This window comes from Urocampus carinirostris, chromosome 17 (assembly GCF_059441175.1).
Source record: "Urocampus carinirostris isolate Australia breed hairy pipefish chromosome 17, RoL_Ucar_1.0, whole genome shotgun sequence".
In the NCBI taxonomy this organism is placed as follows: Eukaryota; Metazoa; Chordata; class Actinopteri; order Syngnathiformes; family Syngnathidae; genus Urocampus; species Urocampus carinirostris.
In genome coordinates this window covers 4371914-4383894 of record NC_142365.1, presented here as the reverse complement: position 1 = coordinate 4383894, position 11981 = coordinate 4371914, and the positions used below count along the sequence as shown (strand labels likewise).

The following is an 11981-nucleotide window of genomic DNA, read 5'->3' as shown; positions in this document are numbered from 1 at the left end:
AAGACAAACACAAAAACAAAGAAAAAAAAAACGGAAAAAGTAGCAGAAAACACACACAATTTTTTTGGGACCATGCCAAACCCAAATACCCAAACAAGTTGGGCACCTCTGCACCTAAGTTGGTCATGTTTTCGTCCCTCCAGATGAAACGGGACACAAGGAAGCGCCTTGTCACTTGGGTCAGGGTGACACAACACACTTTTCTGTTCAACAGCAGGGCCCGACAGCTTTCGCTGGTTTACCCCTGCCGCATCATATGAGTGCCCTGCCTATCCCTTAGAACACGTCCAAACATCCCACTATCCTTTTACAACACCTCTCCACTCATTCCTATCACCAACAAGAGCTCTAGCTTCCGTTATATTAAGACCTCTTTCCTGCAGTGCACTCATAACACCATCCATCCACGTCAATCGCGGCCTTCCTCTTGGTCTCCTTCCATTGACTTCTGCTCTGTAGATTCTCTTCAACATTCGATCCTCATCCATCCTCTCCATGTGTCCAAACCAACCGAGTACTCTTATCCACACGCTTGCTCAGTTCCACTACTACCCCAGTTGTGTCTCTCACGATTTCATTTCTCAATTTATCCAATGTTGTCACTCCTAACATACTCCTCAAACACTTCATCTCTAAAACATTTATTTTTGACTCTGTAAATGTTTTATTTTGACCTATTCCTTTTGGGGCTTTTACTCGTATGGGTTCTCACGGATGACCTTTAATGTTATTTTGTGATCCACAGGGCAAATAAATATATTAATATAATACTTAATGTACAGGAGCGCCCTGACAATACAGGTCTCTTTTAGTTATTCCAGCAAAAACACACATCGTTTTTGGTGAAATTATTAGATTTTTAAACTTAATCATATACTTATTATTGCGGTATCTAATTTGTACATGAACTTGTTAAAAAATATTAAATACATATATGTCAGGACCAGAACGGAGACAGGACCCACTTGCGTTACGTTTCTCTCAGTTTTTTTGGTAGAAAGGAAAGGGTTGCACCCATGATCCGGTGATCGCAGGTTGCTTTGAACGCAGAAGTGGGACTTCCGTGGCGAGCGATGGCGGTGTCAGGAACGGAAAAAAACGGGTCAGTAGCCGGGACAGAAGAGCAAAAACGTGGTCGGGGTCGGAAACGAGTTGTAATCCAGGAGAGGAGAGTAGACGTGGTCGGGATCAATAAACGGGTCGAAGCCAGGGGGCAAACACAGGTGGGAGAAGGGTCGAAAAAAGCTTGCCTAGTGTTAACTGAGGTTCGCAGACGGACTGACAACCGGTGACAGAAAGGAGTGGGTTCGAATAGGGACAGGGAGCCAATCAGAGTCCGAGGCAGTTGGCGCCAAAGGAGCGGGTACAGGTGATGCATATCGGTAATCATGACAACATACATTAAACATTTAGTATTACTAAGAAATCCAAGACATGTTTTAAGTTTATTAAGATTTACCCTTCTAAAAGATGTATTAAAATTTACGGTGTGACATTTATAAATTCATATCTGATAAAATTCATAAAGATTTTCATGTATTTTGGATGTACAGAATGTATTGCTTGGAAAGAAGCAAGTCAAAGCCAAAGGACAGTTTTTAATCATTAATTATATTGTCACAAGCACGGCGGCGCAGTTCTGAGGTCATGAACCTTACTGTGTGGAGTTTGCATGTTCTCACATTTCCTCTAACCAAATTGTCCCTAGGTGTGAATGAGCGAGTGAATTGTCTGTCCCTGTGTGCCCTGCGACTGCCTGGCAACCAGTTCAGGGTGTCCCCTGCCCACTGCCCCAAGATAGCTGGGATGGGCTCCAGCACCCCCGCCACCCTACTGAGGATAAACGTTGCAAATAATGGATGGATGGATTGTATTGTCACAATAGCCACATTCTACGTTCCTGGCTCATATAAACTAAAAGGGAAAAGTTATCCTTCCGATGTGAAATTAAAACAGTCCATTTTGTCTCTTAACAAAAATAAACATTACAAACTTGTCCGTAAACATTACAGTATTCTTGTATTGGAACTAGAATTGCCATTTATAACAAAGTGGGGTACATTGTTTACTAACAATGTGATAAGACGTAGCAACATGTAAAAAAATCTTTGAAGGGACAGTAATTAACGTTTGGTGCCTCCTAGTGGTACAAAAAAACCTTTTATCCAGTAAAAAAAACAACTTTGATTTGAATACTAAGCAAAAAAATACATGAACTTATCATATCAATGTTAATTTCTAGACGCAAATCATACTGTGGAATTCCTTCTTGGATCGGCACCATTTTCTTCCGCCATACTGCTGCCACACTCTGCCGTGCATCATTGGCCCTCGTTTGTACCAGACAACACAGTGCCATCTAGTGGACAAATATTACACATCAGCGCTTTAAAGGGACAACACGGCACAGATCAAGGATGGGATTCCTCAGTCAAAAAGAAATACAAATTTCTCGACCTATATTATTTATTTGTTGTTTATGAATAAAATAACGTTGGTCCTGGGTTCATTTATTCTGCCTGGTATTGAAATCAATGTTTTCTTTTTACCGGATGTAATTTTTTTTGTACCACTAGGAGGCCCAAAATATTACACACTTTTGGCCTGGAGAGGGATGGTTTTTTTTTGTTGTTTTTTTTTTGGGGGGGGGTGGTTGAACAATTTTATTGACACTATTTACAGCAAATAAACAATGTGAGAGGGATGGGTGCCACCAGGCTGTACTTGCCCAAGACACACCACAGGAATTGTTGCCCTATGATCCCAGTGGTTAAAGGCCTCAAACAACTCTTTCAAGGAAAAAAGTAAGGTTAAAAAAATGAAGTTATATAATATAACCCCTTTATACCCCTGACGTAGTTATTTTTGTAGTTTATGTTCTTCTTGTGTTTGTTCTAGTTGTTCTTCCTCATAACATAAAAACTACAGTACCCACAATGCTAGATCGTTCCTGAGCATGCGCATTGTATACCTTAATGTTCTCGGTTGCATGTTGTTTCTCAGGCTGGTGACACAGAAGAAAACGCCCTGTACACGTCTACACGCCTCGTCTCACTGAGAAACATCTCAGTTCATTCAACTGCATTTTTAAATCCTCGTTGTGAATGTTATTTTCAAGTGCATACATTGCTCTTTCAAAAGAACGTGTCTCATTTTTGCACTTTTTTTTGTAGATTTGTCCAATCTTTTGCAATCACTCTTGGCAAAAAAATAGAAAAAAGGAGACAAGTCACGATGGAATTGTAGCAACGATAAGAGGCAACAAAATAAAAAATAAAATAAAAAAAAACAATAAATGAAGCGATTGTTACGCAACCGGAAATGACGTTCCCTTTTTTCACAGTTGGACTCGACGTCGCGTCATGTGACTGCTCCGTAAACAGGAAGCAGCTGATCTCAACTCTCGTTGATCACATTAAGCAATGTACACAACTTCCATCTTCGCCGTCGATAACTTATGCTTTCTCTAGGTTGAACACAAATACAATTCCTGTCCTATTTAGGTAAGTCATTTTAATTCTTTTAGATTTTTTTTACGTATCCAAGTAAAGCTACGTGTCATAAATCTAGCGTATTCTGATTTCCTCGCTTGAAGTGCTAGCTTTAGCTTTAGCTCTGATTGTGACTGGGCTGACTGACAATGGCTAAAGTTGCAGCAATTTTTTAACTTTAACATTTTAAATTTGAGTCAAAAACACGCAAATATGCGCGACTATTTATTGATATGTCTCAACAGAAGGCGAAGAGGAGAAGAGCTGCGCAAGAGTAGTCACCTGACCTGCTGCGGCTCATTGCAAACTTCTATCGCGTCTTCGAGAAGGGGATGTCCAGTTCGGCCATGAAGAAAAAGGTCCTTTGCTTCTTAGTTTGGAGCGTTACCAAAGTCGAAAGCATGTGTTTGATTATTAATTCGAGGGGTTTTAACAAACTTTATTGACACAAACACATCACCCTCACATTGCTTATTCAAACATCATTACTAATGTTTCAGGATAACAAGGTTTCCATGATAAATTAACAAGTAAGAGGGGGGAGACAAAATCACAGGCAGAGAAAAACTTGATCCGGAAATGGGACCCGCTGGAAAATAAAAACAACCAATGTGTACAAGAACAGATTTTTCTTGGCTTAAACACCCAGAAAGACTCGCTGGTTAAAGACCCTTTAAAAACTCAATTTAAAGTGATATGCAACCATTATCTGCACCGCTTATCCTCAGTAGGGTCGCGGGGGTGCTGGAGCCCATCCCAGCTATCTGCGGGCAGTGGGCAGGGGACACCTTGAACTGGTTGCCAGCCAATCGCAGGGCACACAGGGACAGACAATTTGCTCCCTCATTCACACCTAGGAACAATTTGGACCGGCCAATTAACATGACATGCAGGTTTTTGGAACGTGGGAGAAAACCGGAGTGCCCGGAGGAAACCCACGCAAGCACGGGGAGAACATGCAAACTCCACACAGGAAGGGTCGATCTCATTAACTCAGAACTTTGCCGCACACGCGCTAACCTCTGTGCCGCCGTGCTGGCTAAAGCGATATCAACATGTCAAATTCAATAATGATAACATGGACTTAAAATGTCACGTGCGTCACTGCCAACAACTGATGGTTTAGAGAGGGAAGTAGAAAATTGAGAAAAATAAACAGGGGGTGTAAGAGAGAGAGACAAAGAGGAAAAATTGAGATAGAGAAATATTAAAAGAGTATGAGTGTGCCTCTGAAGATTCTCAACAAGTATCACACTGAAACGACATCAAGACGCAGCACTGACCTATAATGGAAAAAGTGCCCGGGGAGAGGCCAGGCGAGGAAGGCCAGAATCGTGTAGTGGAAAAGGTACTTAAGGGAACCGGCTCTTCATTGTCGGGAAGCCAGCTCCCCTCCTTCACTTCCAACAGGCTCATATATCTGTTTCGTCCGCAAACGACAAATGAATTTTTGGTACTCGAATAAATCTGTGGTCCACAACCAATGCCAAATGGATTGTGGTTGAGGACCGAAGTATCACTGTACTTATGTATCCCTAAATTCACTTTTGTCATCAATCTCTTTGCTTGTAGTCCAATATGGTCGTTTGACAAGTCACGTGACTCTTGGGCTTCTATGTCAATCAACACAAACTGAAAATATCCCGTCTTTGTAAAGATGGTTTCTTCTTCTTTGTGTTAAACAGCAGTTGGCATCCTTCACTTTGGTGCATTACCGCCGCCTATCATTACAGACAATTTTCTCTTTTCTACTTGTAAAATTCTCATAAAAAGTCAATGTAAAAGTCTCCTTCGTTGTGACTTATTGACAAGTCCAACGATCCTTTTTGTGACAGGTCCTTTATTCCTTCTTCCACCAGCCTTTTCCTTATCTTCTCTCCCTGCATTTTGTACCTCCTGCATTTTATTATTACATGCCTTTCACCTGACAGTCTTCACACAATCCGGTGTTATGTTTCTCCATCAGATTTAACGTTTAAGGCACTGTGTCCAATCCTTAGTCTTGTCCTCACAGTCTCCGTTCTTCTGTTTTTGCCATCAACCATTGCTGTCCTAATATGTAGAATTTTGTACAAGGTTTCACCCTTTGCTCTTCCATCCCACATGCTCTGCAAATTCTGATTAATTCTACTCTCAATCACACATTTAGTTTCTGACTTCAACCCTATTAGCTGTCAGGGAAGATTATTTGCATGCCTAAAATTGTACTGTGTTGTCAATCCAAAGAGTGTACATTTATGATCTGCTCAAATTACTTCAAAATCAAATCACTGATGATCTTCAACATGTTTCTGTCAGGTGTTACTGATGGGGAAAAGTGGGTCGGGGAAGACCAGTATGAGATCAATCATCTTTGCCAATTACATAGCTCGAGACACGCGTCGCCTCGGAGCAACAAGTAAGAACCCTCAAGAAACTCCATTTGTGTTTTGTTATGTTCAGGGTTCTTACGGGTGTTTGAAATTTTAATGTTGTATTTCAAGGATTGAAAAGTATTTGAATTTTGGATGTAGGGGTTGTAAATGCTTGAAAATGTTCCCATGCTGGCTTCATTTGCTATTGCATTTCTTCTTCCCTCGTGATTAACAGCAGCTGGCATTAGTTTTTAGGGCATTGTCTTATAATCATCACCCCCTACAGGTCGTACCTGCTTGTCTCTCTGATTGGCGCTAGGCATTAACGGTTGGATTTGGGGGCTTGGTCACCTGTTAACTACAAATCGGGAAAAAATTAATTTGGCCATGAAAAATGTGTAGATTCTGCCAGTTTCCGTAATATGTTTCTTTCTTTTTTTTTTTTATTGCAGTTGACGTGGAACACTCCCACGTGCGATTCCTGGGCAATCTTGTACTGAACCTTTGGGATTGCGGAGGGTAAAGTTATTTTTTTTAGTTCTACGCCATCTTTTGACTGACAAAACTGCAGAAACTCATGGCTTCTATGCCCCCCGCCCCTTCCCCAGACAAGACACTTTCATGGAAAACTACTTCACCAGCCAGCGAGACAACATCTTCAGGAACGTGGAAGTTCTGATTTACGTTTTTGACGTGGAGAGCCGTGAGCTGGAGAAAGACATGCACTACTACCAGTCGTGTCTGGAAGCCATTTTGCAGAACTCCCCCGATGCTAAAGTCTTCTGCCTCGTGCACAAAATGGATCTGGTGCAGGAAGACCAGAGAGACTTGGTAAGGAGGATGCTGGTCCTTCGTGCTGTAACAAAAACTTTATTGCAAAAAACGTGTTTAAATATATTTTTGTATTTTTCTAACAAAATATTTTTGGGCGGATAAATATTCCCTAAAGGTTTTTGTTTTATCGTACAAGAAAAATGCTTATTATAATAAGCAAAACATTCGGTTTAAAATATTTTTAATACACTTTTGCTGATTGTAACTTTTACTTTTCTTATTTAAAAAAAAAATAGTTTAAGGTATAAGAGGGGATAGATAACACAAATATTTTGATTAATTCAAGTTTAAATTAAAGTTTGAATTTGATTTATTGTATTATCTAAATATGTATTATTTTTAATTTTACTTAAAGTGAGAAGTGAAAGAATAAATGTTTTTTTCTTATTTATTTTTATTATTTAAATTTCATCAATATTACATTTTATTTGCACTTATTTTCATTACTTATTTTCATTGTTATTTAAAGTGATTTAGGAAAGATGATACTTATTATATTTTTATTATATTTTAACAAGTATTTATTTTTTTGAATGCCAATTTCAATTTGATCGACATTACATTTTATTAACTTAAAATATTTTGATCCATCATTTTTATTTGACTAAAAGTAAGATAGGAAAGAAGACACTTAAAATCTCTATTTCAATTTTAGTTATTTAAATTATGATTTTAATGGAATTTTTATTTGAATTCAGATTTTTAATTTCATTTTGTTTTTACTAAATATGGGATAAAAAAGAACACTTATATTATTAATTTGATTTTAAATGTATAATTTAAGTAACAATTTGATTAAAAAAATTATCTTATGGACTTAAATATGTTTTATCGTATTTTAATACTTTTTATTTTACTCAGTATAATCGGTCCCAGTCATTCTTATTTTATTTTTTTTGACTTATGTTTTACTAAAGGTTCTAAAGCAGGTTTGTTGATTTTAATTTTAGAGATTTTTCATAATTTTATTTTTGTTTTCTGTTCAATTGGGAATAAAATGAAATTCAATATTGCAGACTGATTTTTTTAAATGTGTCCATTTTTTGGTTTCCCGCCTAAAAACTTTGCTTCGTGTTCCCCGCAGATCTTTAAGGAGCGCGAGGAAGACCTCAAGAGGTTGTCCCGACCTTTAGCCTGCACGTGCTTCAGGACGTCCATCTGGGACGAAACCCTCTACAAGGTGAGCTCGCAGGAACCCGTTTCCTGGTTTCCGTTTCCCCCGCGTCATAAGTTAAACCTAAAACGTAAACTAACCCCCTCGCCAGGCCTGGTCCAGCATCGTGTACCAGCTCATCCCAAACGTCCAGCAGCTGGAGACCAACCTAAGGAATTTTGCCCAGATTATCGAAGCAGATGAAGTCCTTCTCTTTGAAAGAGCCACTTTTTTGGTCAGAGCAGCTCACGTATTGAAAATGAGTATCGGTGTAGCAGGCGCGCTGAAGCCGGACTGTTAATTTTCGGTTGTGCTTTGGATGCAGGTGATCTCCCACTACCAGTGCAAAGAGCAGCGAGACGCTCACCGATTTGAGAAGATCAGCAATATTATCAAACAGTTTAAACTCAGCTGTAGGTAAGTGCCTTGGACAGGGTTCTCATTGATCCTTGAAAAGTCTTGAAAGGCATTTAGTTCGTTATTCTAAAATAAGGCCTTCATTGACATTAAAATGTCTTCAATCCAATTTTCGAAAGTCTTAAAAATGTGAACACGTTAATAAGATTTATATATATTTTTAACTATAACGATTGCAATTGCCTTTTTTTAATAATACACCGATTTACTTTGGTGGCAACATGGCGTGACCACAATAACAACAATCAAAACGGTGATGCGGTTTCAGTCGTATCTATTCTTGTGCTTATCGCACTCGTTTTGAGTTGCAATGCGCCATACAGCAACCTCCAGTGGTCACATAATACACACTGTCACTTTAAATTAAACACTGTTCAAGAAAAATAAGAAAATGGTCAAATTAGCAAGGTTATGATTTTGCAGCGCAATCCTAAACAGCTTCATCAAACAAAATATGTTGTTAAATCTATTGTGCAAATAATTAGTACTGTTAACTCTTGTTTATTGCAGGGCTTAAATTTCAAAATACCTGTGATTGGTTTTATGCGTGAGTAGAAACCTTTTAATTATTGTTTCACAATTACAATACAATCAAATAATCCGTTATAATTGGAAACCAAAGAACAAACCCTTTTTACAGGCCAGAGCATTCGTTTAACAAATAAAAGCACTTTAGACTGTAAACATTTACAGTCTTTATTATTTCAACAGGAGTTGAAAAACACTGCTTTGGATACAAATATGAATGGAGACGATCTAGAAATTCCGATGTTGTAATCGTGATTGAATTTTCCCTCTCAGTAAACTGGCAGCATCTTTCCAGAGCATGGAAGTGAGGAACTCCAACTTTGCGGCCTTCATCGACGTCTTCACCTCCAACACATACGTCATGGTCATCATGTCGGACCCGTCCATTCGTAAGTAGTGATTGGAATTTTTTTGGACTACGTACGATTTTTTTAGACTGTATGATTTTTGAGTTTTAGCATTGTCTCATAAAGTAGTAATTATAAAACAATCAAAAAAATACAACAGTGTTATGAAGAAGCGACACAAGTATAAACGCAAAAATAAAGCTTACAATATAATGTGAAATCCTTTATGACTAGTAGAACAAAATTGGAGGGATCGTCCTTTCAGTGTAAGAAACCGATGTAAAAAGCGACTGGCTAGCATCGGGGCATCTCTCTGATGACTTAAATACAAGAATCACAAACGTTGAAGTTCCCCATGAGTTTTGCCTCCAGGTCATATGTTTCATCTGGAGTTGGTGAGATACAGGCTCAGAGGGGTGGGCTTGTGAAAGTTGCGACATAGCCCAACCGTGTCAGGAGGCTGGACCTATGGAAATACTATAGCTTTCTCCCCTATCACCGCCTCAGTCTCTTCCCGGACCCGATAACAATCCAGGGAGCACTCGCTAGTTAATTGATGAATGTATTATCAATTTAACTAGCCTCTAATATACTTGCTGTCGCTGTGCTTTGCAGTCCTCTTTGTGTGGACAGATTGGCTTTTGTGCCCGCCCATCTGTTTGACTGACAGCATACAACAGCCTATTACAGTCGCGCGCACAACCACGCCCACCTAACACACACACACAGACGCAGCCTTCTGCAACCTACCCCCTTGATAGCATTTGCTGTGTGTTGTCTGATGCAGGACACAATGCACGATGATAATCCGCAAAGTATTGAGATGGGAGAATGGTTTAAAAAAAGTGGTATGATTCATGCAGTAGTTGTATCGGATTCTGATATCGGTGATTCCTCAAGGTTTGGCGATTGTATCGGTCTTAAAGGTGCAGTAACGGACATCCCTACGAGCTACACAATAAACCAGATTCAATGCAAAACTAGCAAAATGTGTGAGGTCGCGTGCGGTTCCGTCACTATCAGATGACTTGAAAGAACGTTGCGGGGTTTTTTTTTTATACTGCAGCTTCCGCCGCAACCCTCATCAACATCCGCAACGCCAGGAAACATTTTGAGAAGTTGGAACGAGTGGACGGGCCCAAGCACAGCCTGCACATGCGCATGCGCTAGCTAGCCACCCGCGCTGGCTAGCCACCCGCGCCACGCCGGCAAAGCCTCTCAGCCAATCAGCTGCCGAATGTCTACCCGAGACACGAGGAGCCCTCGCGACAGATTCTCGCGTACAATCACGATTAATCAAAGGATTTCCTTTCGCTGTTATGTTACGTATTTTGAGCAGCGCCGTCCCCTTAATCCCCAAAACCACGTTTTTTTCCCCTGTCCTTTGACTATTAAATAATAAAACAATGTTTACGCTAAAGGAGGATATAATGAACGTTGCTAATGTATTCTGTATTCCCCCGTTATCAGGGGGATCACCTCTTCCCCTCCAAAAAACTGTCTTCAATATGTGTGTGTTGTTCTTGGTAAATAAAAACAATATAGTTTTATTCAGGAAGATTCCATGTCTGTCTGATTGTACCTGAGGCTAATCAAGAACCACTGAATAAGTAGTTTTAGTTACTTACTTTACAATTCATTGTAAAGCGGAAGTCAACTAAATTGCATTTTCTTATTTTGTTGCGGGACACTAAAGATTGCCATTGTAGCTCGCCAGAAATGACCTGAACTATTTTTGCCACAATCCATTTACCCTACTTGACTATGGCTGAGGACAGGGGTAGAGAGAGCAAATTTGTGACTTTTTATCCATTCATTCCACCTAAGATGAACAGAACCCATGCGGTTGCGATTCATCATCCCCGGTCGACCATTGATGCTAGCAAGGGGCTGGCTGAGCACATTTTTGACGGTCCTGGTGGCTCTTTTATGACATTCTGTCCTCTAAATATTCAGCTGTACTCGTGCAGTCAAAATCTGTTATCCCCAATCAAGCTCAGACTGGCAGAGTGCACTTTGATCAGGCCTGGTGGCTCCTTTCTTTTCAATATTTCTGTCCAAACGAACTGGCTGCGATCCATTATCCTCGATTCATATTGCTGCAAGTAGGGACTAGCTGAGCGTGCTCTTTTTCTGCCAATATTTCCACTTAAAATGAACCGCACACGTGCGGCCGCGACCTGTTATCCTCGATCCCATTTTGTTGCGAGTGGGGACTGACAGAAGACACTTTTGTCAGGAAGTGTGCTGTTCTTGCTTACCCAAAATGAAATGCATGGTTGTGGGTGGATCCCATTATCCCTGGTCAACTATTGATGAGATGAGGGTCCAGCAGAGCGCTTTTTTGGTTTTGCAGTTCGGGCCATCAAACATGCCATTGTGGCCTAAATGAATTGTACTGTTTTGGCCGTAATCCATCATCCCCATAGACTTGGTGAGATCGGGGGTTAAGTGAGTCAATTTGTTTCATATGTATCATTGTTGTTTTTTTTGTTCTTTCCACCTGAAAATAAAAAGCATCCGTGCAGCTGCAATCCATCATTCCCAATCAACTATTGCTAGAGCCATAAAAGATGTTAAATGAAGGATAACAGTACTGAATTCTTGTTAGAAAATCCTTTGGGTTGACTTCCACTTAAAAAAAAATTCAGGGGGTGAAATTAAAAAGATACTTCAAATTGCAAAAAGATTTGCAAATACCGTAATTTTCAGACCATAAGCCGCCACTTTTTTCACACCATTTCAACCCTGCGGCTTATGCAGGGATGCCCCGGGAGCGTTCGAGCAGAATAGGGGAGACAGGTGGGGAAGAGTACAATGCAAGTCACATCCTTCAATAAACAACATAAAAGAAGTA

The 11981-nt window shown here is 40.0% G+C and overlaps 1 protein-coding gene across 2 annotated transcripts; it reads left to right on the top strand.

Annotated features, from left to right (window-relative positions):
• Nucleotides 1-3328: 3328 nt before the first annotated feature.
• rraga (Ras-related GTP binding A) lies at nt 3329-10682 on the top strand. Of its 2 annotated transcripts, none has more exons than XM_088320807.1 (10): nt 3329-3503; nt 3740-3850; nt 5790-5889; nt 6298-6364; nt 6454-6676; nt 7764-7859; nt 7945-8067; nt 8158-8249; nt 9051-9166; nt 10191-10682. In XM_088320807.1, exons 2-10 carry the CDS (start codon nt 3824-3826, stop codon nt 10292-10294), a joined length of 948 nt encoding a protein of 315 aa, XP_088176933.1. In that variant the 5' UTR covers nt 3329-3503; nt 3740-3823; the 3' UTR covers nt 10295-10682. The 2 variants fall into 2 exon arrangements, with proteins under 2 accessions (XP_088176933.1, XP_088176932.1); XM_088320806.1 differs by having other exon boundaries at nt 3737-3850.
• Nucleotides 10683-11981: the final 1299 nt, after the last annotated feature.

Excerpts from the sequence above, each read along its gene's own strand:
- rraga (XM_088320807.1), top strand. The coding sequence starts at position 3,824 with ATGTCCAGTTCGGCCATGAAGAAAAAG. Across the intron at positions 6,365-6,453 it reads AACCTTTGGGATTGCGGAGG|ACAAGACACTTTCATGGAAA; the intron begins GTAAAGTTATTT and ends CCCCTTCCCCAG. Across the intron at positions 9,167-10,190 it reads CATGTCGGACCCGTCCATTC|CTTCCGCCGCAACCCTCATC; the intron begins GTAAGTAGTGAT and ends TTTATACTGCAG.